The following is a 27,353-nucleotide window of genomic DNA, read 5'->3' on the forward strand; positions in this document are numbered from 1 at the left end:
CCACCTGTCCGTAGTGATGGATACCCAGTGGGTCAGGTGATGGCGAATCCTGCCGCCAACTGGACCGAGTGAGGGGACAGACTAGGAGGGTTTGGAGGCTCTAGTGGGGGCAGGGGTGGACCGGGCAGACCTCTGGTTCCATGTCCCACGCCCATGTGGGATTCTTCATCCCTGGCCGCGCATTGACTGAACAGCATGGGTGGCACAGTGGCTGGGATGGGGACACAACAGGGAGTCCCTTACATGGCCACAAAATGGGCGAAAGCGGACTGTTGGGGGCGAGGGGCAGTGGAAAGGCCGAGGGACCGAGCCGTAGCCCGGGAGTCCTGGAACCTCTCCAAAGCGGAGTCCACCTTGTCTCCAAAGTGACAGGAGCCGTCAAAGGGCATGTACATAAGAGTCTGTTGGACATCCCCCAAAAAAACAGATGTACGCAACCTGCCGAGGCACCTCAAGACCACCATTGTCGCAACCGATCTACCTAGTGAGTCGGTTGTGTCCAGCCCACATATGATTGCGAACTTTGCCGCATCTCTCCCATCGGTGACAGCTTGGTAGACGATAGCACAGCCTCCTCCGGTATCTGTGGCAGAACCTGAACGCCCGTATCCCACAGAGAGTGGGTATAGCGGCCCAAAAGGCATGCAGTGTTCACAGACCCCAGTGCGAGACTGGAGGAAGAAAACATCTTCCCAAATTGTTCCAGCCTTTTTGATTCCCTATCCGGGGGTGCGGAAGGGAATGTCCCAGAGGAGGAGGATGCCTGGATGACAAGGCTCTCAGGAGCGGGGTGTTGGGGCAGGAATTTAAGGTCGTTTGGGGCGGACCGATGGCGGTGTGTGATACTCCTGTTCACAGGAGCCCCTGTGTTGGGTCTAGACTAAGTATACAATAGGACATCTGTGAGGGCTTCATTGAATTGCGGAAGGGGCAGATGTGGGAGCCCCTGGCTGAAGCCCCTCCGTCAGGATATTTGACCAGACCGGAACAGTAGGAAGCTCAAGGCTAAGGACCTCAGCCACCCTACTGACCGCCATAGAATAAGGTGCTGCCTCCTCCGTAGCCATGGTAGGAGAAGACAGTATGTTAGCGTCTCGAGAAGTGTCCAGGCCACTGGCCTCTCCAAACTCCTGTGTCCAGTCAACATTAAGGCCATCTTGGTATTCATAAGGGTTTAGGGACTCCTTCAATCATTCCCCGAATTTGTACCCATAAGAAAAATGGACAGAATCAGACCTGGGGTGAATATGTCCCATTGAAGACAGAGTCGGCCGACTCCGTTCCGACTGAGTCGTCAGGGATGATGATTGGGTCGACGTCAATGGTGTGCACCACTGACGTCTGGGTATCGACAAAAGAACTGGTGCCTGGGAAGGTCTCAATGGTATGACCGGCACTGGTGTAGATACGAGAGTGGATCCGGAGGGGATCTTGGTGGCCGGAGCCACCAGTGCAGAACCTGAAGGCCCCTTGACCGAATCCCCTGGGCCGAAGGCACCGTATCAGCGTCGGCCAGCCCAAAAATGAGGCGCGTGGCCTCATAAAACTCTTTCAATTGGGATGGGGTCGCTTCCGGAAACTCGGGAAAGCGTGGAGCAGACCCAGTAGCAGGCTCCGAAGATGGAGGCCTTGGGTGTCGACGCTCCTGTGTCGCATCAGCCGAGCAACAGGGTGAAGTCGAAGGGTGACGGGATCTCTTCGACTTCTTCTTACCTTGTCCGGAAGACTTAGAGGAAGTAGAATGGTCGTGGCTCCATTAGCGGTCTTGAGATCTTCCCCTCGAGCGAGACCAGGACCTATGTGGAGTCGGGTGCCGGGCCGCCATAAGCTTGAGGGACCGCACCCTCAAGGCCTTCGGGTGCATGGCCCGGCACTCGGAGCACGACTTTGGGTTGTGGTCGCGCTCCAGGCACCACAAACAGACCCAATGCGGATCCGTCACCGACATGTGTTGACAGTCCTCCCACAGTTTGAAACTGGTCTTCAGGGACATCCGCGACAGAACGAAAAAAAACTCAACAAAAAACTCAAAAAAAGGGTCAAAATCGGTCAAAGAGAGACCAGGGTTGCTCTGTCCGGATCAGCACTTGGCACGCAAAGAAAAGAAGGTGGCATCTGTGTACTACTCCTGACGTCATCACGGTGACTACGGCACCAACTACGCCTGCAGAGTCGACCGACGCCTCCTACCGACGTGCAAGGGTATTGCCTAAAGAAAAAATCTCCGGATCCAGTCTGACGCCTGGGGGAAAAATCTAAGGTAAGGAATCTGCAACTAGAAGTCTCTATCAGATAAACTCACACTGTCTATTATCCCTTGGAAAGGCTAGCAGCTCTACTGGAGAGCATGGAGACATGCAGACAACTCAGCAGTGCTAACTATCAAATGGGACTGATAAATACAGTATTCCAAGGTATTAAAAGAATCCTTCCGTTAAACGCAACTTGTTGCTCAAGTCAAATTTAATGTAATTATTTCACAAATGGCAACTTTAGAAAGCTGCCACTTTGTTGTCCAAAAGGTTTCCTGTAGCTGTTTACAGTTACACAAAGCTGCTGTCCTCAAGACAGCCTGCTGCCTTCCTGAGGAGAGATGTGAACGACTCTCAGGAAGAGAAACAAAGGACCTGCTGAAGGAAGAGGTCTGACATCCTCCTGGCAGTATGACCAGAGAGGGTGGGGGCCCAAAATGCGAGCTTCAAAAGAAAAGCTGAATTTGATGGACAAATGATAGTCACATATGGACGGGGCTGCTCTTCTGTTTTACCAGACAGGGTGGCATCTCAGACATAAAGGGAAAAGCTGTTGTCAAACTGCTTTTGCAAGGGGAATGTAGCCCCCAGATAGCCACATCTCTGGGTTGGGCTAGGGAAGCCCACACACTGACATAAGGGTTCTGATTTGTGGGGAGTGGGCAGAATAATGCATTCTGGGTAGCTAGATCCCACACATCACAGGAAATCTTGTTTAGGCTGGAAGGCACCTAATAGCCCATTGGCAAGTTAGTCACCACATCCGTCTACGCTTGTAGCAAAAAAGTGGCAACCTAGGGACTAAGACCTTAGATCATATCTGTACTGGAGAAAGAAACGAATATGGACTACCCTGCTTTTCTCTGGACACAGCAAAGAGAGGCTGCACCACAGACTGGACTGCACCTGATGCACCCTGGACTAGCAAAGAGAGGACTGTGCCAGTGATGCCACACTCGTGGAAAAGTTGTCCACCATCCCAGACAGAGAAGGTGACTCAGAGTCAGTTGGCTAACTCCCTGTTACAGCCATAGGGCCATAAAAGCTGGCATGTCTACACCTATGAAAGCCTAGGGCTAAGAACCTTGCACACCACTGGACACTGAGCTGCAGTCTGGGAGACCTAGTCATGACCTTATAAAGTTGCAACCAAGTGTGTTGGACCCCCGAGAGTCATCAGAGTGTAATTTGGCTGCCCAGCACAGAAGTAGCTGCAAGTTAAGTGGAACCGCATGCTTGTTGTAACCGGAGACTCGTGGCTAGTGGTTTTTGCTGAACTCCACCCAGACAACGTGGGTCCTCAACCCTTGAGGCCAAAGATGATCCCCCCACCGAGCCCCTGCTGTGCTCGTGGACCAATGGGTATTGGTAAGAAGACCCTCAACACCAGTTCAGCATACATAGCATCTACACCATCCTGCATACCTTGTCTCAGGACCACACCCATAGGTCCTGGAACCGGAATGAATACTACTTAAGCCACCAGGTAACTGCCCAACTGGACCTAACTGGTCCTTTTGACTCGCTCCCTATCAGAGTTGGCAACCTCAAGTATGCCATATAACTGTTATAAAGATGTTTGTTGTGGCCAACCCAAAACTGCTAGTCACTGTAGCTTAAAAAGATTTACTGCATCTAGTGAAAAGTAATGATTTATTCTCCATTTGATAACTCATATCTCCGGAACCCTCAAGTGGAGTTTTAGCCCTGAGGTAATGATTTAAATATAAAAATACAACCTATTTTTTATAAATTGTTGTCAGGTATTAATTGTGTTGAGTTTTCCTATTCACCTGTTTCGGTACTTTCTAACGATTTACACTTGTTCCTTTGATAAGGCATAATTGCTCTGAGGCACAGCTAGCCTGGACTGAGCCTATTGTTTGCGAAGTAACCTGAATGGACTTGATACAAAATTGTGTCTTTATTTCATGGTGAGGTTGCACAACCACGCCATATAATAAACCATTTTTGTCTCACAACTGTCATGTTTGTTTTATGTGCAATTTGAAGATCTAATTAAAAGACATTGTAAGTGTATTATAAATAAACATATCCCTCTTTTCCTATAAGAATTCCTCTAATTATCCCTCCATCGTCTCTCACAATGAGGTCTTGCACAACATGCAATGCAACTCACCAATTTCATGGGAAAGCAGGGTGTCTCCTGCCTACAGTTTCAATCTTACAGCATTCCTTATTCTGTACCACCGAGGACTTTTCTATGGCTAGATAACATTTCTTAACATCTTACACAATTGCAGATGGTGAATCTGAACTAAGAAACAGTGTTGTGCTATTATTCCTTGTACTTCTTGAGCAAACATGGAATGGCAGACTTTGACATAACCAGTGTAAAAAGACTTTGATTGTTGGCTTGATTAATCCCGGAACCAGCTGCATGAATCAATTACAAGTTTTTAAGATATGACAGAGCATCTGTCAGCAGAGTCGCATCCTTCCTGAGCTCTATTGTTTGTTACAGAAACAGCCTTGTTTCTTAGTATTTGCTGTGAAGAATGCAAGGTAGTACATACTTACACAAGGCTCCTATGACTATCAAGTCTTACTCTTAGCAGGAGTTCACAAAAAAGGTGTATAAACTTTTTTTTTTTTTTTTTTTTTTAATTTAAAAACTCTCTACTGTTTGACTTTCGGAAGAATTTAAGTATAGGGGCCAGGATCAGGTTTGTGCTGAAATCCCAAGTTATATGTAATTTTATATCTAAAATCTCAATGTTGAGTGACTGCTTTGCAGCACACCGTTCACGAAATCCTGGAAACCTCCAATGGTGTGTTTTCCTGCTGCGCAGAATCAGGTTATTTTCCTCAACGTCAGAATCAGGATCAGGACCAGCTATGCTGGATGAATGAGGAGGTCTTGTGCCCTGGGCGCACCCTGTTCATGAAAGCTGCACTGGAACCCGAGGATGAAGGGTCACAGAGGTACACCTTAGCCTTCAACATTGAGCTCTGAGCACTCAGGAATCAGATCTGAGAATCAAGGACAACATAGATCCAAATGCTTCAGCTAAATCTCAGAGGAGCAATAAGGAACTCACCAACTCCTGGAGCCTGCTGCTCTTGGCTTCAATGGTCCGGTGAATCCACCCAGGAGCAGACAACTGTGTAACTGCCATTGGACAGTCTAAATGGAACAGAGTCCTGAGGAGCTTGACCACAGGCACTAGGACATTTTCCTATGAGTCATGCAACTGTGAGATGATTGCTAGCTCCTGCTTCATCAGGAAGGTGACGTTAAAGTAAGGGGAATAGGTCACATCTGGTCACCTTCCAGTGTTATGACAGCCTTCAAATCAACTGGGGATGCTGGGCGTCCAGAATGGCTATCACAGCTGGGTGCTTCTACTTCTTACGCCTCTTGGAGGGGATATAACTGATGGCATGTCTGAATACTAAAAAGGGCATGTCTACTACACTACGTCGTGAGCAGGGACTCTCTGCTTACTGGATGGGTGGTTCTATCCTATTGTATTGGCAAATACACAGAGCCATATACATTTTTACCAGGGTAGGTAGAGGAGGTGGGAGAACAATGCACCATATCAAAATGAGTCTGAAACACATACTGCTCGGAGGAAAAACTACGTTTCATGCCAGAGGCATATCTCTGGCATTATTAAAGCAGATGGAGACTTGGTCCTCTAACCCGCTCACAGGAGGGTGGTCGACTCAACCCATGGGTACAACAAGCCCAAAGGAACGCAAGCCAGGTAGATTCATAGGTACTTTGTAGAGTATAGCCGACAGCACACAGACAACATGTGTGCACCGAATAATGACTGTTCTCCAAACAAGAAAAGCACAACATTTGTGGGTCAGGATCCTGCAAATGGCCAATGTCACAGTATACATGGCTTAAAGCCAGATAATTGTTGCATAAAGAATGGGAATTGAAAAAAGAAAATAAATTATAAAGGAATAAAAACAGCAGGTGTAAAGGGTACTCTGAGCAGCTGAGAAGCAGGTCTTGACACTACATCTAGGGAAAAAAGTAACAGGTAAGGGATGAGGACTTTTTGCCTACAGGGTTGGTCACATGCAGGTGTGTACCAGTAAATAAGGTTCTGTACAACACTGTAGGAGTTTCCAGTTGCAACAATAACCATAATTTGAATTACAAATAGGAAAAGTTATGGTGAGTAAACAAACCAAAACACGATTGGAAGTGGAAGGTATAATACACACCCTGTTGTGAAATCGAGCAGGCCTATATGACCTTGGAGACAGATTGTAAACAGCATAATGTCCAGGATGCTTTGAGTCAAAAAACAGTCGTACATCTTCAATGTTATTCTTGATAGCAGATTCCACACCTTCAGCTGGGAAGGACATCACTGAAATGAATCAATAAATGCATTAAAAACCATGCAGGTAGAAACTATGCAACATGCATTGAAAATAATAACTTTGGTATAACAAAAATATATGTAATGGCTCATACCAGCAATTCTGGATGTTATATAAGAAATATCCAAATCACCTTTTGCATAGCTGAAAGAAAAAAAGACAGAAAGGTGTGTCTCAGATGCATTGTTTTCTGAAGCATTCATTATTGAAAAAAGTAATTTCACACTAAATATGCTTATAGATTGTCTCATGACGTACTTCACTTAAAATAATATTATACTTAATTACGAGGTCTGTTACGCTATTGGTGATTCCTGGACCCTGAAAAGCTGCTCAAATGCTTACAAGGCGGAGTTAATCCAATGTACTGTTCATACAGAGCACAGTCAATCCAGTGTTAATAAGACAAAGCATCATTGCAGTAGTCCTCCCACCAAACCCACATCCCATGACAGGCACGGAGTACACATTTACTCACACAGCCTCATCTCTGGGGAAGAGGTGGCATCCCGAGACTACAGTTGCAGCAACAAGCACAATGGTGACTGTGGATATTATGGTTGGCTAGCAGCCTAATACAGAAAGGTGCCTCAAGGAATCCCAACACAATGCAAGGAACTGGATGCTGCTTCCAAGTAAGCTCCTGCCTTTATAGTACAGGTCACACCCGTTCTATCACAAACCCTCTCATTGTCCCCAAAACCAATTAGTAATCTACAAAAGGTTTAGAAAAGGGCACAGTCACAGAAAGGCAGTGTCTCAGCGACTTCCTCAGTACAAGATACAACAGGATAGGACTGCTTCTGTTGACCAGACTGGCTCCTGCTTTCCTGGCTTGACCACATAGGTACTTAAACTTTGCACTCACCTTGTTCCAATTCCTGCCTTTCTCTCCCTCACCCAGCTGGAAGTTCTCTTGTTTTTTTTTCCTATCTACTTTGTACCCCTCCTATTTCGCCTCATTCCACTTCTCATCAAGTGAAGCTAAACTGCAGATAGATACTGTCACTACCAGATAACGCGTTACCAAATGTAACAAGTTCATTGGTTTTTGTGTACAATGTAGCTGTGACATAAATGTAATTTAGTGCATCTTTGAGATGTGAAACTGAGGTAGGTAACTACATCACCTGATAGAGACTTTTAGCCGCAGCTACCCAAGCAATACTGTTCTCAGTGATAGGTCTGCAGACAAATTCAAACTAGGAAGACCTGCAGGGCTGAACAGGTGAAATGCCTGTCCCTACAGACCCGACTATCCAGGCAGTATTGTTTAGTAAATGTGTGCAGCAAAGCCTACGTTGTTGCATGGCAGATATCCGGGACTGGGAATCCGCCTGCAAACGCAGTGGTCGCAGCTTTAGCTCTGGTGGAATGAATGCGTAAGCCTTTGGGAGGATGCTTTTCCCCCGTGTGTAGCAGACCTTGATGCAGATAGCGACCCAACAAGAGATGTCCTACTTCAGCACGGCCCAACCTTTCTTCGCTCCAACATACCCCACGAAGAGTTGGTCATACAACCGGAACTCTTTTGTTCAATCAAGGTAGAAGGACAATGCTTTTTTTGGGTCGAACAGTGGAGTCACTTCTCTTCCTTAGAGTGATGTGGAAAAGCATCAAAGACAAGCAAGGTGACAGATTGGCCCACATTAAATGGTGTTACCACTCAACAGGAAAGAGGCCCTAATGCAAAGCACCAGTTTGTCTGGATGAACTGAGAAGAATGGAGGTTTGGAAGATAAAACCTACAGCTAGCTCACTCTACGGGCAGATGTAATGGCCACGAGGAAGGCTGTTTTAATCGTGAGCAGCCGGCGGGAACAATTGTGGTTATACTCGAAAGGAGTCTAACATCAAGAATGTGAGGACCAAATTAAGGTCCCACTGAGGCATAATAAAAGGAGAAAGGGGAAATACATGTACAAGGCCCTACAGAAATCTATTTACAATATGGGACTTAAATAAAGAGGGTTGATCAAGCAGCTACAAGAAGGCAAACCGAGCAGAAAGATAACCCTTCAGGGTTCCTACAGCAGAGCCCTGCCGGCCAACGGTAAGGATAAAAAGTAAAATATCACAAAAAGAAGGAGAAAGTGGATCAATAAACTTCTCTGTACAATATGATACAAATCGCTTCCACCAGTAGGCATTTACAGTTTTGGTGGAGAAACACCTGGCTGCTGGAAAAACACTGCAGACTTCAGGAGGAACGTTGAAAGCTGTCAACTGCAGCCGATCAATCTCCACGCAAGAAGGCAGAGAGATGACAGGCTCGGGTGGACAACCCTCCCCTGCTTCTGGGACAGAAGATCCTCCCCAAGTGGCAGTCTAATCGGAGGATCAATATTCATGTGCAGTAGCTCATGATACCAGACTCTCTGTGCCCAGTCTGGAACCACAAGGTTTACTTGGGCCCAGTCGTTCCTGACCATCTTCAGAACTCTGGGCTGAAGTGGTATGGGCGTAAAGGCGTACAAGAGGCCCGAGCTCGATAAGCCGAAAAGCATTGCAGAGTGAGATCAGCCTTGAAAGCCCCAGCACACAAAACTGCTGACATTGCGAGTTCTGAGATCTATCCAAGGCTCTCCCTACCGCTGAAAGAGTCCTTGCAACATCTCCACTAGGTATCGACAGTTGAGTTTGTACACTCCGAAGTGTCTGTGGAGTCTGGATTCCACTGGAGATCACAGTCCTCTGATCTCCTCCTCTCCCAGGTGGCTGCCACATCCCTGGAGAGACTCATCTGCCACTACTGTGAGATCTGGTTGGGAGAGGGGTCTACCTCTGACCCAATCACGGTTCGTAATCCACCACTGAAGGTCTTTCGCAGTTCCCTCCAAGATGTGGACCATGTAGGAGAGATTCCCCTGATGCTGCGCTCACTGGAACTTCAGGTCCCTCTGCAGAGCCGGGATGTGCCATCTAGCATGAGTCACTAGTAAGAAGCAGGAAGCAATGGGGCCCAACAATCTCAGAGTGAATCTCACCAAAATCCAGGATAGAGGCTGAAACATCAGTATCATTGTGAATATCCTGGACTCACCGCTTGGGAGGATAAGCTCAAAACTGCACTGTGTCCAGAAATAGCTCTGATGAAAGAGTGCCTGAGTTGTCGTGACAGGGGTAAGACTGAAACCCCTGATCTCTGCAGATGAGCTGCAACCAGCCCCATCACCTTGGTGAACATCCGAGGGGCACTGGTAAGGCCAAAGGGGAGCACAATTAAATGAAAGTGCTAGTGGTCTACTGTTAATAGCAACTAACATCTTTGGCAGGTAGGATGGGTGTGTGAAAACAGGTGCCCTGTAAGTCCAACGCTACCATCCAGTCTTCTCAGTACAGGGCAGACAAGACCTGAGCCAATATAAGCATCTTAAATTTCTCCTTCAGAGGAAGAAGTTGAGGGTTTGGAGATCTAGGATAAGACGACGACCCTTGTCCTTTTTGGCGACCAGAAAGTAGTGTGAGTAGCAACCATAGCCTACTTATCGCACTGGAACCCTCTCTATGGCTCCCTTGGGCAAGAGAGTCTTGACTTCCACAGAGGGCAAAAACAAATGATCCTCTGTCAGTTGATCCTAAGATGGAGGGAAGGGTGGTCTTGAAGGGGAACGAATAGCCCTTCCAAACCCACCGGTCTGATGTTATGGACTGCCAGTGGTGAATGTGATGGTAGATCCTGCCACAAACTGGACGCCCATGATGTAAAATGGCAAGATTAGGAAAGTTTGAAGGCAGAAGCTGCCAGGTGGTGATGGTTGGAGCAGATCGCTCATGACTCCACCCATGGGATCATCAAGAACTGCATCCTCATTCATGCAGAGGTTGGGAAGCTTGCATTGACCGGTGGCTGGGATAAAGTTAGCGCGGTTGAAAGCCCCTTCCATAGCCACAAAAGTAGCAGAAGGGAGAGTGGGCATGATGGGGGAGGGGGGGGGGGGGATGGGGGGGTCAGCTGAGAGGCCTAAGGACTAGCCGTAGCACACAAGTCCTTAAAGCGCTCCAGTGCTGAGTGTCTGCCCTGTCTGGGAAGAGAAAACTGCCATCAAAGGGCATGTCTATGAGGAAAGCCTGGACATCCCCTGAAAAGCCAGATGTTCTCAGCCAAACGAGGCATCTAAGCACCATCGTTGTGGAAGCAGATCTGCCCAGTGAGTCGTTGCGTCCAAATTACAGTATATAGTGAACTTAGCTGTGTCTCTCCTGTCTTTCACTGCTAGAAAGAGAATGGCTCGGGCTTTCTCTGGGACCTGTGGCAGCACTTAGGCAACCATGTTCTACAGTGTGTGGGAATAATGGCCCAATAAGCATGTGGCGTTCACTGACTGCAATGAAAGGCTAGTGTAAGAAAACATTTTCTTACTGAAGCTGTCTAGCCTCCTGGATTCCCTGTCCTGAGATGCAGCAGGAAACGCACAATGGTAAGTAGGTTGGACTATCAAGCTCTCCAGGGTAAGGTGTTGGATGAGGAAGCCTGGGTCCCCTGGGGCCGGTGGGTGGCAGTGGGCAATAGTCCTAGTCACAAGAGCTTCTGTGCTGGTATAGGGCGAAGTTCCAAGAAGGACCTCGGTAAAGGCTTTGTTTAAAGGGAGCGGGGGTTCAGAGGAGGAAGCTCCCGATTGCAGCACCACCAGGAAGATGTTGCTCTTGACTGCTACTGAGGGTAACTCGAGGTCCAGGACCTTAGATGCCCTCTTCACCACCATAGCATAAGTAGCTCCCTCCTCCATAGCCACGTTAGGGGGAGAAAGTATTTGGGTATTTGGAGACATTTCCAGTCCGCTGACATCACCCAGTTGCTCACACCAGTCATACCCTGTCCTTCTTACTAGCATTCTAAAGGGTCCAGTGACCCCCCTCCCCATTCTTCCCTGGGGCCTAGCCTTTCAGAATAAGACTGAGGCACCAACCTAGGACAGAAGGCACCTGACGGCGTCAGAATCAGTATTGGTCGACGCAGCTCTGGCACGTGTCAGATTCGGAGAGCACAATGGGGTGGGTGCCGGGAATATCGCAACAGGACCTGGCGCGCATGGAACTAGATGGCACCCCCTCTGACCCTGCGGGGCTCAAAGAAGCTCTGGAGGGGTCAACCGCTCAAAATGAGGTGCATGGCCATGTAAAATTCTTTAATTTGAGCACGTGTTGATCTGGCTCCCGGAAACGTGGGGAGGCGGACCTGGCGTAAGCTCCAAAGAATTATGCCTTGAATGCCGATGTTCCTCCATCGCGTTTGCTGAAAGGCGAGGAAAAGTCTAAGCGTATTGTGCTTTCTTTACCTCTTACTTGAGTGTCCCAATGACTTTGAATGGAGTGAAGACTACTTGGGTCTCCCGAAATGATCGTGGGACCCTCCTCTCGACTGGGACGAGACCTCCCTGAAGTCGCCTGAGGTGGAGCCACCTGCCGGGCTACTAGCAGCTTTAGGGACCGCTCCCTCAAAACCTTTTGCATTATGGCCCAGCACTCAAAGGATGACTGAGTTGTGGTCGTGCTCCAGACACCACAGACACACAAAGTGTGGGTCTGTCATTGACATGGTGCGGTGACAGGTGCCAGATAGTTTAAAATCTGTTTTCCCCTAAAACATTCCCTCGACACACCAGGAAGAAAAAACCTCAAAAAAAGGCCAAAAAGCATGGAAAAAAATCATAGCAAAAAATGACAGAGGGATCTGCACTGGCTGGCACAGAAAGAAAAGAACTGATGTCAGTGCGCCAAGGTGGTGCCTATATAGATAAAGTGGACGTCACTTCTGGCACGGAAGACGCTGCACGGAGCAGACCGACACCACCTACTGGCGCGCAAGGGTACTCACGTAAAAACTTCCAGTTCTAGTCTGACCCTAGGGGAGAATTCAAAGGTAAGGAATCTGCCATTAAAAGTCTCCATCAGATCATCTTTGTTTTGCTTCTTCACTGCAGCAGGCATTTTCCCCCCCATATTTTAATTCGAGAATCAAAATGCAAGTCAGACCCACTGGCTTTGTCAATACCTTTTTTATCTTTCCCCAATTGTCCCTGTTAAAGTTGCTACTATATTGAATAAACACCAATCACAACCTTGTTGTCCAGAGAAAATAATAAATATCAACTCCTAAAATGCGAGGGAAAAGAGGCACAGAGTAATGGTTACCTAACCTTCCAACCCCACCCCCTAAATTATCCTAATTGGAATTAGATGCCAAAGATGAATAATTAAAACTACAAATAGCATGAGTTTGACATCCTGATTATTGTTGTCTCTACTAATCCCAATTGCATATAAATTAATGCAATATGATGATCATGGGCTTTTTTAGCGATCATAGTGGGTTTCCCTACTTGGTCTGCATTGCAATAAGGTACTGTTACCCATGTTTTTAACGTTGGCTTGATTTAGAACTGGCTTGGGCTCCAAATTTAAATTAGAAACCAAAAAATTAAAATGAGTATTGTGATGTGTGAAACTGTATTTTGGACAATCTGTGTTTGAGAGGAATAAAGGGTTCCAGAGTATAATATACATCACAAATCCCGATCATCAGTAATTGTTGACTACGGCTAATTGTTAAATTGTAGCCTTTTACTTGATTTAGAATTCATTTCATAAGAATTTTAATATTTGTATGGGAAGTGGCCCGAGTAGGCTCAGGTGTGGCTTGCCGTGTGTCCTGAGTAACCCACTTGCACCAGTAGGTTGGATCTCCCAGAGACCTATTAAGAGGCTAAGTCCTCACACTAGTGGTTGGGGGCGGTTGGGTGCCGTGGAGAAATTTTGGAGGGAAAGATTGCGGAAGGGGTTCCTGGTCAGGGGTGCCCCTCACAATCAGTGTGTCAAAACCCCCCTCTAAACTACAATAATCCATAGTAATCTTAATTCTCCCTCCTCCTCTTTCCCCAACCAACTAGTGGTCCTTTGCGTGCTCGTGCCCCTCAATTGTCGAGATATGGCGGAGCATTCCGGTTATTTTAGTATACCGCATTGATTGAGTATTTTTTCCAGTTTGCTCAGTGGTAAAGTGAATATAGGTGGAAATCCTAGTCTAAAGGGTTTAATCGTTCCTCACAAGGGAGTATGCGATCAGGGAGGGGGAGAGAGAACATTGCACCCATAGGCAAAAATGCCTTTTATGCAATCTGTGAAGTCAAAGCGATCAAAAAACTCAGAGGAAGAGAGTTTGACTCTGATTTCCCCCACTGCACGTATGTTTCAGAAGGATGCAAAACCGCTGCATAAATTTGACTTTTTGCAGACCCCTTGGAAGCGATCTTTTCCTCCGCCAAAGACCAAATAGCTCTTCTGCTTCCCATTCGATAATGCTGGGTTAGATGCTGGTCATGTGTACAACAAATGACCAGGTTAATTTTGCCATTCTTCAAGCTTCCGAAGCCCGAGGGTCATCTCATATTTTGACCTCATTGAAGTCAAGTGACACCACGGGAGGAACTGGACAAATCTTTACAGGAATCAAGTTGAAATAGAATCGGAAGGGGCAAAAAACTCCCCGGATAATCTTAGTAATTCACTGTTGATAAAGGAAATGACTGGGGCTCAATTACTGATTAGGAGCTATTGACGATGAGATCACCCTCTCTTCTACCATCACCATCTCTCAGTAGAGCTAAGGATCTTGTGCATACTAAAGGTTCGATCCCTCTAGATGTAAATGTCATCATTAAAAAGACTACAGCCATGGAATATTCCAAAATGCTGGGTGGTAAAGAGCCAACGGGGGGTTCTCAAAGTTACCCCAGCAATCAGCAGGAAACTGTTCCGCACTCCTTGGAAACAGCAGTCATAAGTTTCAGTGTGGGCAGTGGGAGACTATGTAATGAATGGCTAATATGTTCCCATAAGGGCCAAGGTAAATGCTTATCCAGCAACATAAAAATATATTCTGTATCAGAGTCTGTGGGTGTGCCGCGTACAGCACAGATCACTGCAATCAATTGTCAGTCCAATTTAGCATCTCAAGGCAAATTAGGCTTAAAGGAGAGTGACCCAATGTTATGTCAACAATGTGATTGTCCCATTCTTTAAGAGATCAACAAGGGTCCTTTAGACCAAAATAAAGTTTGGAACATCTTTTTTAAATCGTCACATTTAACTTTGGACACTCTATCAGGGGTGTGGAATTTAATAAACTATCTACTTGTCCACTGGACATGTTGCTTATTAAATCTGCTTGTCCTGTAAAAAGAATTACCTGTCCCTTTAGTGCCACGTAGTGCAGCGACAAATTATGGTAGCAATCTCATCATGGAAGAGCTTTGATAATAGCCTCTCTGAGTAGGCCAGGGCTACTACTATAACAGGACTTGAATACTTGCAATTTCAAACCCTACTATAGCAATTTCCTTATTTTGCCACCTTTTCCGTAGATCTACACACTGGGGCTGGAGAAAGCAGTAAGCAATAGTTCCAGGGCCGGAATGCCTTTGAGTCTGCAAACCTACTAACTTGCATGTTTTAAGTATTTTCACCAGCTCTTCTCTAATATTTTCTCATAATGAAAGAGGCTGGAAATTTACTCTTAACAATGGCAGTAGTAGAAGTTCTTTCAGGGTTTGGAAAAAAGTGGTTGGAGGGAAAGTGAACTTGCAAATGCTCAATAGATTTTCACATGAGCAAATCTGTACATGAATATTTGCTCGTGCTCAAATACAGTTCATAAATATTTTCTAGGAGTAAGATTTCCTGATCTACTTGGGAATTCAAGAAAGCCACTAATTCAAAGACATATACCATGGGTGCACTTTTGTGACTTTCTTCAAGAATTGGATCCCTAATTAGATCTGAATTTAACAAAGATTTTGTTTTTATTAAACTTCTATTTCTCTCTCTATCGGCTGGCTTTTCTGAGAGTGATTGCATTTTGCTCTTCCACAAGGAGCATTTTGGCACGCAAAGTAGTTTTGTTCAGGGCCAGGAACCACTGTGGCAATCAGTGGCGTAACAGAACTGGAGGGGTCCCCCTGCAAAGAACATGGAGGCCCTCCCCCTTCAGATTCACTCGGGGCAGGTGCTGTGCCGAGTTGGCCCCCTGAGAGGGGCTGCAGGGCCTTTGTTACACCATTGGTGGGAATGTGTGCTTTCCGAGACCAAAAATGTTTCTTTTAATTTTGCCGGTGATTGTTACAATGTGAGGGCCTGGCAGCTCCCATGACAATAAAGTGTTACAAAAGCCATGTCAAAACAAGACACGCTTTGACAAAACCAAAAGACTCACAAAACATGTTGGATCAGCTGGCTTTGCCAGTGCTTGTTTATTTTCATGCTTCCCATAGTCTTGCTGAAGATGCATTGATTTTCCATTAGGAGTTTTTTGGTGGAAATACAAGCATGCATCAACACATTTTACTAAACGACACTTTAAATAAATGGCACCTGAAAAGTTTTTTCCTACTTGCATTTTTTCAGAACATTTTATTTTGAAAGCAAAGAATCCTCACTCTTGCTTACGAGCTTCCGCGAACATTTGCATCTAATCCCAGAGCACTCTGGGAGCATTATACTTAGCCTCATATTGTTAAACTTTAAGCGTGTGCACCCTTTTTTTTTTACTGAATCCACTGTCTGTAGTGCAATGTGACCCTTAAAACGTTTATTTACAGCGCTCACACTAATAATGAAGGCTTTTCATTAATGAACCATAGATACAAGTTCGAACAGCATTAACATATGGACACACATTACCTCAACTGCAGACAATTCCCTTCTCTGTAAGCTGGCAGCCAAAGGGTTTGTGCTGCAGGGGGTTGGTCCTACTTGTCCCAAGGACAAAGTCAACATGAAAACTTGTTGCCCTTGACCCCAAACAATATGTCCTGGGCGTCGGGTGATAAGAACTCCACATCCCTGCTCTATCCTATCAATCTACAAAGACTGATGTGCAGGAGGACTTACTAAACATAATAGCGCACTTGGCTGCTGGGACTGACCAAAAATTGGCTGACAAACGCTTTGATCAAACGAGGCCAGACCTAGGACGAAACAGAGCATGATCTTATCTGCGCCCCAATAATCAACGAGTTAGCCTCTGTTCCTGAGGTTATAAATAACTTGATGACTGACTTTAAAGCTAATCTGGCCAGCTCAAAAAGTTAGGATATGGATTTAAAGTTATATATGGGTGAGAAGGTAGGGGTTGGAAACAGTGATGGGGAAGATGGGGGTAAAATAATGGTTGGTAAACAAAAGGACTGTCACTAACTAGGTAATGAAGGTTTTATACAGTCATTTGGTATAACAGTGGATGCTGAAAATAAGGATTATCATTGTCCCGTTAACAAATGCATTGTAGTGCCATCAGTAAATAAGTTATTAGGAGCAGTGGGAGGGCCATCCGACCAATCTATTTTGTCCCTCTCTTCCCCCTCCTCCCTGCCTATAAAAACCCAACCTCAACAGTTAACTAAATTACCAGAAACTAAAAGGCAAAGACAAAAAACAAAGAAAGACTAGGAAAAGGTTGAAAGGTCCCAATAGGACCAATGATGTAAATATGCAACTATTCCAATTCTTGCGAGTATCAATATCGAAAAAGGGGAACATTTTAATAAAAACGCAAATAATATGGGTAGTCTATTAACGACTAAGGTGTACTCTTTAGTCAACATTAAAAAAGGAGGTGCCTTCACTTTAGGTTCAAGCGTGTCCCCCCTCATTTAGTAGAGGCGGAGGCTATATCAAATATGGATATTTTATGTTATGGGGAAGCAGAAGCTCAAGTGCAACAAGATGCAGGGTGGAACTATCAAAAACTAGATCCCGACTTAGAACTCAAGAAAAAAGAAGGTCAAAGAGGGAATTGTAGAAGGAAGTCAGCTGAAAAAGCTTCGGAAATTGTAGCTCCTAAAACTGAAGTTAACTTAATTAAGTGTAATAGTCCAGGAGCTAGAATCGTGCCCCACGTTGTGCCTCAACCTCTGGGCGGGGATGGGCTTATCGAGCCCTCTACAGAGCAGATTACGACTGTTAGTTTAGGAATAGATCTTGATCATGAGAAATTGCTACTGAATGGTAGAGAGTGTCCCTCACATACTTTTACGAGTGCTCCGCATGGACTGCCCCGTGAAGTAGGTCTGGTCCCTGTAACAGAGTTACCAGCAGGACCCAGCCAGGGGTGGAAATAACGTGATTTTTCTTCCAAGATATCGGACCAGGGGTTCACAAGACATATTAAATTGTGGGAACATATTAAAACTCTTGCAAGCCATACCCCCCCTGGAGAGTATTCAATCTGCAGACAGACTCCATAGATTTCTTAACTGAGGAACGGAAGTCAAATAGCCTCTACCAAGAATCCACTCTGGTGACCTGGTTTTCTTCATCTATCGCCAACAGGGTTGTTAAGGAGAAAAATGTATTTTATAAATGGGGAATTGATCTTAAAACTCCTCACCTGAACAGCTATCCGGAACGGTTGGTTTCGGCTAGCTGCATGGTAGATCCCACAGGAAAGAGTAAACCCTTAAAACCTTATTCAATTTTGAGGGCGGCAATTGGAAATTTTACACCGGCTATTTATCATCCAATAAATTACAAGTCAGATAATGGATATGGCCTAGGGAAATTAAATATAGGATGGCTTTCAGCGGCTCTTCACCACGGCGCGAGCAACAGACAAAATTCCTTTTTATTTATATCTCCCAAAGTTAATTGTCATCATAACTCATTAAAAATCTGATCCTGGAACATAAACGGGATAGGTGCTAATAATCAGCGAAAAGACCTATCCCTGTTAAAATACTTTCAAACTGTGCTTCTTCAGAAGACATGGGCAACAAAACCTTTCACAATTTATGGCTATTTGGGTTTCTTCTCCTCAGCCCATAAGGTGAAGAAATTTGGGCGTCCAAAAGGGGGTCTGGAGACCTTTATTGCAGTTGGGTTGAAGTAATCCTGTATACAAAAGAAGACTCTGCTAATTTTTTGGTAATAAAACTGCTAGATTGACATAAGACGTTAGGGAGACCTCTGTGGATAATAAATGTTTATATACATCCTGATGCCCACTCTAAGAAGTTACTGTCCTCTACACTTATAGAACTACTATTAACTGGGCTGCAAGAACCCGATGTCCTGGTGCTACTAATAGCAGGAGATTTTAACATGAAGCTGCTGCAACCATATGACAGAGAGGAACAGATAGTAAATCAGGACTTCATATGGTCTGTTTCACAACAAACTTTAGGGAATCAAGATAGAGGCAGGGGAGAGGCTAAAGTGGTCACTTTTGTCAAAGATTTGGAGGCGTCCGGCCTCAGAATCTTGAAAGGGAGATACCCATAGGACACGCCTCCGGCTCTTACCTGCTACTCTTTAGGATATCCTAGTTAAGATAGACCTTAATTGATTATGCAATGGTGACTCTGCCATATAAATTATAGTGTTCATAAGCATAAACCAGCTATTACCTTTTTTAGGACTCTTATCACATCCAATTACAAGAAACTTTGGTAGCGTGGGGTCTCAATCAAAATTATTGGGAAAACATCAGAGGAGCTACTTAACCAAATTAGATGTGATTCAATAGAAGAACCAATAACCTTATGGTCATTATTCCTGGAGAAGTTTGCAGCTAGATTTCTTTCTGACCCCCGCGTAAACCTTACCTGCACTATGAGTTAGAGAAGGTAAAAAATAGAGATAACATTAAATAATAGCTCTTACTACACTATTGAGGAAAAGAGGAACAGGTTATTAAGATTGGCCAAAAAGTATTCTAATGATCCCCGTATACAACAAGACTTAAAAGTAATAAATAGTCAATATTGTAAACAGATGTGGGAAGAAAACACAAAGCAAAGCAAAAGCAGGACTTTTGGGCAAAGGCCTATTTCTTAAGTAAACAAAAGAATCCTCAGGCTTTTTGAACAATTATTAATAACCTAAACAAGGCACCTACAATTCTATCAATTTCAGATATCTCAGAGTTATCTTGGCACAATTTTCTTACTCAGCATTTTAATCAAGATAAATAACTTAAAGAAGAGGCGCTTTGCAAAGGGAGTCTATCAGTGACTCATGGGTTGCAATTGGACAATAATTCAATCAGCTATACACATAGGGATGGCATTGATCAAATGTTCTCCATTCCTCAGATGACAAAACTTAATAGAAGCAGGCAGGGTGGGGCCCCAGGTCCGAATGAGATCTCAAATGCTTTATATAAAACCAATTCAGGCTTCTGGGCAGAGAGGCTGGTTACGATCTATAATAGTGCATTGGATCGCAAAACTATCCCATGCACCTGGAAGGGCACCATTATCCACCTGATTTTTAAAGGAGGTGATCGTACCACCCCGAGAATTATTGTTTAATCACCCTAACTGACTCAGAGGCCAAATACTATGTGGGTGCCCTTTAGGAAGACCTTCAGACTTAGGCTGCTAAAAAAACATTATTCCGATCAACCAGTCAGGCTTCATCAAAGAGCCTGGAACAGCAGTAAACATCTTATCCCTTACTACCATTATAGATAAATGAATACAACCTCTGTATGTATGTTTTGTGTATTTTAAATCCGCTTTCGACTCTGTACAGCGTAGCCTGCTGTGGGCAAAATTAAACTCCTGGGGTATCCCGCCAAAATTATTAAAAGCAATGCAGATGCTGTACTCTGATACAGCGATTAGAGTGAAAATTGGGGTTGGTAACTTTCTATCAAGGAAGGTGGGGGCTGTACGCAGTCTTAAACAAGGCTGTGCCCTAGTACCCTATCTTTTCAATCTTTTTTCATCTGATCTCTCCTATATGTTAAGTGGGGTAAATGCGCACCCACCAAAGATTAGGGGTCTCTTAATTTCAAATCTGCTCTATGTTGATGATGTTGTTCTTCTAAGTTATATGAAAGTTGGATTACAGTGTTCGATAACGAAAGTGGCAGATTTTGCAATACAAAATGGCTTCGTTATAAATGAGAAGAAAACAAAAATTATGGAAATAAGCAGCAGAAGACAGAAAACAGGTGGTACCTACAAGGCTCAAAACTGGAACAACTTAATTTTTACAGATACTTGGGGGTATTATTAGATGAGAGGGGGACTTTTTCCCCCATAAAAAATGGACTTAGTACAAAAATGAAATAATTTGCTGCTGGCTTTTCGTTCCTTACTAAGAGTGCTAGTTGGCCCCAGTTATAGAACTTTGTAACAAGTAATAGCTGCTACGTTAATTTCAATTGTCACCTATGGCAGCAAAGCCCTGAGGGGTAGAGACGCAATCACCCTGAATAGGATCATTGGGAAAGTTTTTAGATCCCTTTTCCACCATCCCAAGAAAACTTATCAGGTCCAAATTAGGCTAGAGTTTGGGTACGAGAATCAACTGATTGCAAGACAGGATGCATACGTTAAAATCTGGAAAAGCGTGCAACTTGCAAATGAAAATGGGTTAAGTCTCTGGAAAGAGTTCAATATGAACCCGCGGTCCTCCTCACCAGTCTTTGGATGATTTGGGTGCCCGTTCATTATGGGATCAGAGCTTTCCTGGTGGGTAGATCCCATTCATGGTCTCTAATCAAGGAGTATAAAGCGCTAAAATGCCAGTTGTACCTGGACTGGTCAAAAAAAGAAAAAGATCTATTCATTAAATATAGATTTGGTCAGCTTCCAGGAGGTCAAGATTTTGCACAATGGGCTAGCTCAGGATCCACGTCACCCTGTTCTCTATGTGGGAGTGGAGTTGGGATCTTTTACACCTCGTCTGTATATGCCAAAGCTTAGGGCAAGACCAAAGAAGGTACCTTAAGGCCTTGTTCAATCAGAGACACATACTTACCTGTGGGCAGGCTGTGATTGACCGCTTTAATTCCTCGGATACTTCAATGAATGTGAGGTTAGTAAAGTTTCTAAATCAGGCCTAGAAAAAACAGGAAGCTTGAATTACGTTAAAATCAGTGGTGGGTGTTGAATGAGTGAGTTCTGGTTGTTAGATTTTATTAGTTTTAGAGTCATAACTGATGAGACATCAGTTGACATATACCTATTTTAGTTTATAGGGTCCTAGTCAGTGAGATATTGGTATGCTCAGACTTTTATCTTATTAATTAAATTACCATTGAACTGTTTTAGGGAGAAAAAGTATTGATCTTTTATTTTTATATGTATCAATAAAAATATAATGGAATTTTAATTGGGTTTTTAAGGATTGGTCAAGTTACAAGGTTTTGTATTGTAAGAAGTATCTGTGACATTGGGCATGGTTTTGATAAGAAACTGTATTGCGATTAATGAGCATTATGGTCTGTGTAAAGGTTTTAATTAACCAAGCATGTTAATATATATATATATATATATATATATATATATATATATATATATATATATACATATACACACACATACATATATATGGAAAATGTCACTTACCCAGTGTACATCTGTTAGTGGCATGAGACGCTGCAGATTCACATGCTTTGCACATCCCGCCATCTAGTGTTGGGCTCGGAGTGTTACAAGTTGTTTTTCTTCAAAGAAGTCTTTTCGAGTCACAAGATCGAGGGACTCCTCCCCTTTCGGCTCCATTGCGCATGGGCGTCGACTCCATCTTAGATTGTTTTCCCCGCAGAGGGTGAGGTAGGAGTTGTGTATATAGTAATAGTGCCCATGCAATGGAGTATGTATGTATGTACATAATGTGATTAAAAGTGATATATTTACAAATTTACAAATGTACAAGTTTAATTTTTTTTTTTTTGTCAACTTAAAACGGCTACAGGCTCCCGGGGAGGTGGGAGGGCGCATGTGAATCTGCAGCGTCTCATGCCACGAACAGATGTACACTGGGTAAGTGACATTTTCCGTTCGATGGCATGTGTAGCTGCAGATACACATGCTGTGCATAGACTAGTAAGCAGTTCTCTCCCCAAAAGCGGTGGTTCAGCCTGAAGGAGTTGGAAGTTGTTTGAAATAATGTTCGTAATACTGCTTGTCCTACTGTGGCTTGTTGTGTTGTTAACACATACACGCAGTAATGCTTGGTAAATGTATGAGGCGTAGACCATGTGGCTGCCTTACAGATTTCAGTCATTGGTATGTTTCCTAGAAAGGCCATGGTGGCACCTTTCTTTCTAGTAGTGTGTGCCTTGGTGTAATAGGCAGTTCTCTTTTTGCTTTTATATAACAGGTTTGAATACATTTAACTATCCATCTGGCAATGCCTTGTTTGGATATTGGATTCCCTTTATGAGGTTTTTGGAAGGCAACAAACAATTGTTTTGTTTTACGAATTTGTTTGGTTCTATCAATGTAGTACATTAGTGCCCTTTTGATGTCTAATGTATGTAATGCTCTCAGCTACAGAATCTGGTTCTGGAAAGAACACTGGGAGTTCCACTGTTTGATTTAAGTGGAACGGTGATATGACTTTAGGTAAGAATTTAGGATTTGTGCGTAGAACTACTTTATGTCTGTGTATTTGTATAAAGGGTTCTTGTATGGTAAAGGCTTGTATTTCACTTACTCTTCTGAGAGATGTGATAGCTATTAGAAAGGCTACTTTCCATGTTAAGTACTGCATCTCACATGAGTGCATGGGTTCAAATGGTGGACCCATGAGTCGTGTTAATACGATGTTGAGGTTCCACGAAGGAACTGGTGGTGTGCTTGGTGGGATAATCCTTTTCAGATCCTCCATAAATGCTTTTATGACTGGGATTCTGAATAATGAAGTTGAATGCGTAATTTGCAGATAAGCCGAAATGGCTGTTAGGTGTATTTTAATGGATGAGAAAGCTAACTTGGATTTTTGTAAATGTAGTAGATAGCTTACAATGTTTTTTGCAGATGTGTGTAATGGTTGGATTTGATTATTATGGCAGTAATAAACAAACCGTTTCCATTTATTTGCGTAGCAATGTTGTGTAGTAGGTTTTCTAGCCTGTTTGATGACTTCCATACATTCTTGTGTAAGGTCTAGGTGTCTGAATTCTAAGACTTCAGGAGCCAGATCGCTAGACTGAGCGATGCTGGACTCGGGTGCCTGATCTGCTGTTTGTGTTGAGTTAACAGATCTGGTCTGTTTGGTAATTTGATATGAGGCACTACTGACAGGTCTAGTAATGTTGTGTACCAAGGTTGTCGTGCCCAAGTTGGTGCTATTAGTATTAGTTTGAGTTTGTTTTGACTCAACTTGTTTACCAGATACAGAAGGAGTGCGAGAGGGGGAAAAGCATAAGCAAATATCCCTGACCAACTCATCCATAACGCTTTGCCTTTGGAGTGAGGCTGTGGGTACCTGGATGCGAAGTTTTGGCATTTTGCGTTTTCTTTTGTTGCGAATAGGTCTATTTGTGGTGTTCCCCACTTTTGGAAGTAAGTTTGCAGTATCTGGGGATGAATTTCCCATTCGTGGATCTGTTGGTGATCCCGAGAGAGATTGTCGGCTAACTGGTTTTGAATTCCTGGTATGAATTGCGCTATTAGGCGAATGTGGTTGTGAATCGCCCAATGCCATATTTTTTTTTTAGCTAAGAGACACAATTGTGTTGAGTGTGTCCCTCCTTGTTTGTTCAGATAATACATTGTTGTCATGTTGTCTGTTTTGACAAGAATATGTTTGTGGGTTATTAGTGGTTGAAATGCTTTCATCGCTAGAAATACTGCTAGTAGTTCTAAGTGATTTATATGAAGTTGTTTCTGTTGAGTGTCCCATTGTCCCTGGATGCTGTGTTGGTTGAGGTGTGCTCCCCACCCTACCATGGAAGCATCTGTTGTGATCACGTATTGGGGCACTGAGTCTTGGAAAGGCCGCCCTTGGTTTACATTTATAGTATTCCACCATTGAAGCGAGGTGTATGTTTGGCAGTCTATCAACACTAGATCTTGAAGTTGACCCTGTGCTTGTGACCATTGTGATGCTAGGCACTGTTGTAAGGGCCGCATGTATAATCTTGCATTTGGGACAATGGCTATGCATGAGGACATCATGCCTAGTAGTTTCATCACTAATTTTACCTGGAACTTTAGGTTTGGGTGCATGGCCTGTATTACTCTTTGGAATGCCTGTACCCTTTGTGGACTTGGAGTGGCAATCCCTTTTTTTGTGTTGATTGTTGCTCCGAAGTACTGTTGTATTTGACACGGCTGTAGGTGTGCTTTTTGGTAGTTGAGTGAGAACCCTAGCTTGTGAAGGGTTTCTATAACATATCTTGTGTGTTGAGAACACCGTTCTTGCGTATTGGTTTTGATTAACCAATCGTCCAGATACGGGAACACATGTATTTGCTGTCTTCTGATATGGGCTGCCACTACGGCAAGGCATTTTGTAAAGACTCTTGGCGCTGTTGTTATCCCGAATGGCAACACTTTGAACTGGTAATGTACCCCTTGGATTATAAACCTTAAGTATCTTCTGTGGGAAGGATGTATGGGTATAAGCATCCTTGAGGTCTAATGTTGTCATGTAGTCTTGTTGTTTGAGCAAGGGGATTATGTCTTGAAGTGTCACCATGTGAAAATGATCTGATTTGATGTAAAGATTTAGTGTTCTGAGATCTAGGATGAGTCTTAGAGTTTTGTCTTTTTTGGGTATAAGAACGTACAGGGAGTAAACCCCTCTTCCTTTTTGATGATTGGGTACTAGTTCTATTGCATCTTTTTGTAACAACGCTTGGACCTCCAGCTGTAATAGATCCATGTGTTGTTTGGACAGGTTTTGTGTTTTTGGTGGCACATTTGGTGGAAATTGTAGGAATTCTATGCAGTAACCATGTTGGATAATGGCTAGAACCATTTTTGGTAAAAATCTGTTAACCCCCCCCCCACTGGTGTCATGTGTTGGGGGATTTGTGACACTGAAGTCACTGTTTATTTTGAGTGGTCTTGGGACTTTGGAACTTTCCCCTAGTTTTAGGAAAGTGTCCACCACTGTATTGTCCCCGAAAAACTTCCTCTCTGATACTGGCCCTGGTATGTGGGTCTGGCTTGTGAGGTTGAGGGTTCTGTGCTTTGTCCCCGAAACCCCCCTCTAAATGGTGTTTTCGGAAATGTGCCTCTGCCCTGTGGGAAGTAGAGCGCGCCCATGGCCTTGGCCGTATCCTTTTTAAGTTTCTCGATAGCAGTGTCCACCTCCGGCCCAAACAACTGCTGTCCATTAAAAGGCATGTTAAGCACCGCCTGCTGAATTTCGGGCTTGAATCCTGAGGTGCGTAGCCATGCGTGTCTCCGTATGGTGACCGCTTTATTTACAGTCCTTGCAGCTGTATCTGCTGCATCCATTGTCGACCGTATCTGGTTATTAGAGATACTTTGGCCCTCTTCCACCACCTGTTGGGCACGCTTTTGGAACTCTTTGGGTAGATGTTCTATGAAGTGTTGCATTTCGTCCCAATGAGCTCTATCATAGCTCGATAGCAAGGCCTGTGAATTGGCAATGCGCCATTGGTTGGCTGCTTGTGCCGCAACCTCTTTCCCTGCTGCGTCGAACTTGTGACTTTCCTTGTCGGGTGGTGGGGCATCTCCCGAGGTGTGTGAGTTGGCCCTTTTGCGAGCTGCACCTACTACCACTGAGTCCGGTGTCAATTGCTGCGTGATGTACACAGGGTCTGTTGGGGGAGGTTTGTACTTTTTCTCCACCCTAGGAGTGATGGCCCTGCCTTTCACAGGCTCTTGAAATACTTGCTTTGCATGTTTCAACATCCCTGGTAACATAGGAAGACTCTGGTACTGACTATGTGTGGACGACAGAGTATTGAACAAAAAGTCATCTTCAATTGGTTCTGCGTGCAGGGTGACATTGTGAAATGCGGCTGCTCTGGACACCACCTGTGTGTAAGCAGTACTGTCTTCAGGTGGTGATGGTCTTGCTGGATAACGGTCGGGACTGTTGTCTGAAACAGGCACATCATAAAGAGCCCATGCATCGGGATCATCTTGGCTCATCCCTGTGTGCGTTGGAGACTGCATCATCGGTGGGGTAGCCATTGGTGATGGTTGTGGTGAGTGATGTGGTGAGTGATGTTGTGATGGTGGCGGAGTTACTTGTTTTGCCACCTTTGCCTGTGGTTGTTTGTCTTTCTCTTGGAAACCAAGTTTCCTTTTCATTCGGATTGGAGGGAGAGTTCTGATTTTCCCTGTTTCTTTTTTAATGTGGAGCCTTCTCTGTGTGTAACCTGGCTCCCCTGCTTCTAGTTCTTGTCCGAATTTGTGTCCTTGCATTTGTGAGGACAGGCCTTGTTCCTCAGTGTAGGAACTTGATTTCGGCTCCGAAGCCGGATGTTTCAGTATCGAAACCTTTTCAACCGTCTTTTTCGTCTCCGAAGCCACTTTTTTGTGTTTCGGTGTCCCGATATCTCGGTGCCGAGTCGTCTCGGTGCCGGTATCTCGATGTCGAGATTGTTCTGACCCGGTGTCTTTGGGTCGAATCTTTTCTGTGCCGTTATCTCGACCGGAGTCGGATGACTTCGACACATGTGTGCCCTTTTTCGGTGCCGATGGACGGTCACCGATTTTTTGGGTTAAGCCATGGCCAGCCGGCGGTGGCGTCCCCTGGGCTCCGATAATTTTTCCGTGAGTTTTGGCTGGGTCACTTTTACTCACGGTTTTCGGCGTCTCTTGTTTCGGCCTCGTCCGAGTCAGTGTCAGCAATGGAGGAGGTTTCTTCTTCCTCCAAATGTTGGTGTCCTGACGGCGCCGACGCCATTTGCAATCTTCTAGCTCTTCAGTCCCGTAGCGTTTTCCTCGATCGAAAAGCTTGACAGGCCTCACAGGTATCCTCCTTGTGTTCGGGAGACAAACACAAGTT

The 27,353-nt window shown here is 44.6% G+C and overlaps 1 protein-coding gene across 1 annotated transcript in view; it reads right to left on the reverse strand.

The window, feature by feature from the left end:
- Positions 1–27,353, reverse strand: part of GAK (cyclin G associated kinase) — a 1,188,967-nt gene that overhangs the window by 694,052 nt on the left and 467,562 nt on the right. The window contains exons 12-13 of the mRNA XM_069236701.1: positions 6,718–6,767; positions 6,462–6,610 (exon numbers count right to left, since the gene is read on the reverse strand). Coding sequence (XP_069092802.1) covers positions 6,462–6,610; positions 6,718–6,767 — 199 coding nt within the window. The remainder of the gene's footprint in view (positions 1–6,461; positions 6,611–6,717; positions 6,768–27,353) is intronic.

Source organism: Pleurodeles waltl, chromosome 1_2, assembly GCF_031143425.1.
Source record: "Pleurodeles waltl isolate 20211129_DDA chromosome 1_2, aPleWal1.hap1.20221129, whole genome shotgun sequence".
Taxonomy (NCBI): Eukaryota; Metazoa; Chordata; class Amphibia; order Caudata; family Salamandridae; genus Pleurodeles; species Pleurodeles waltl.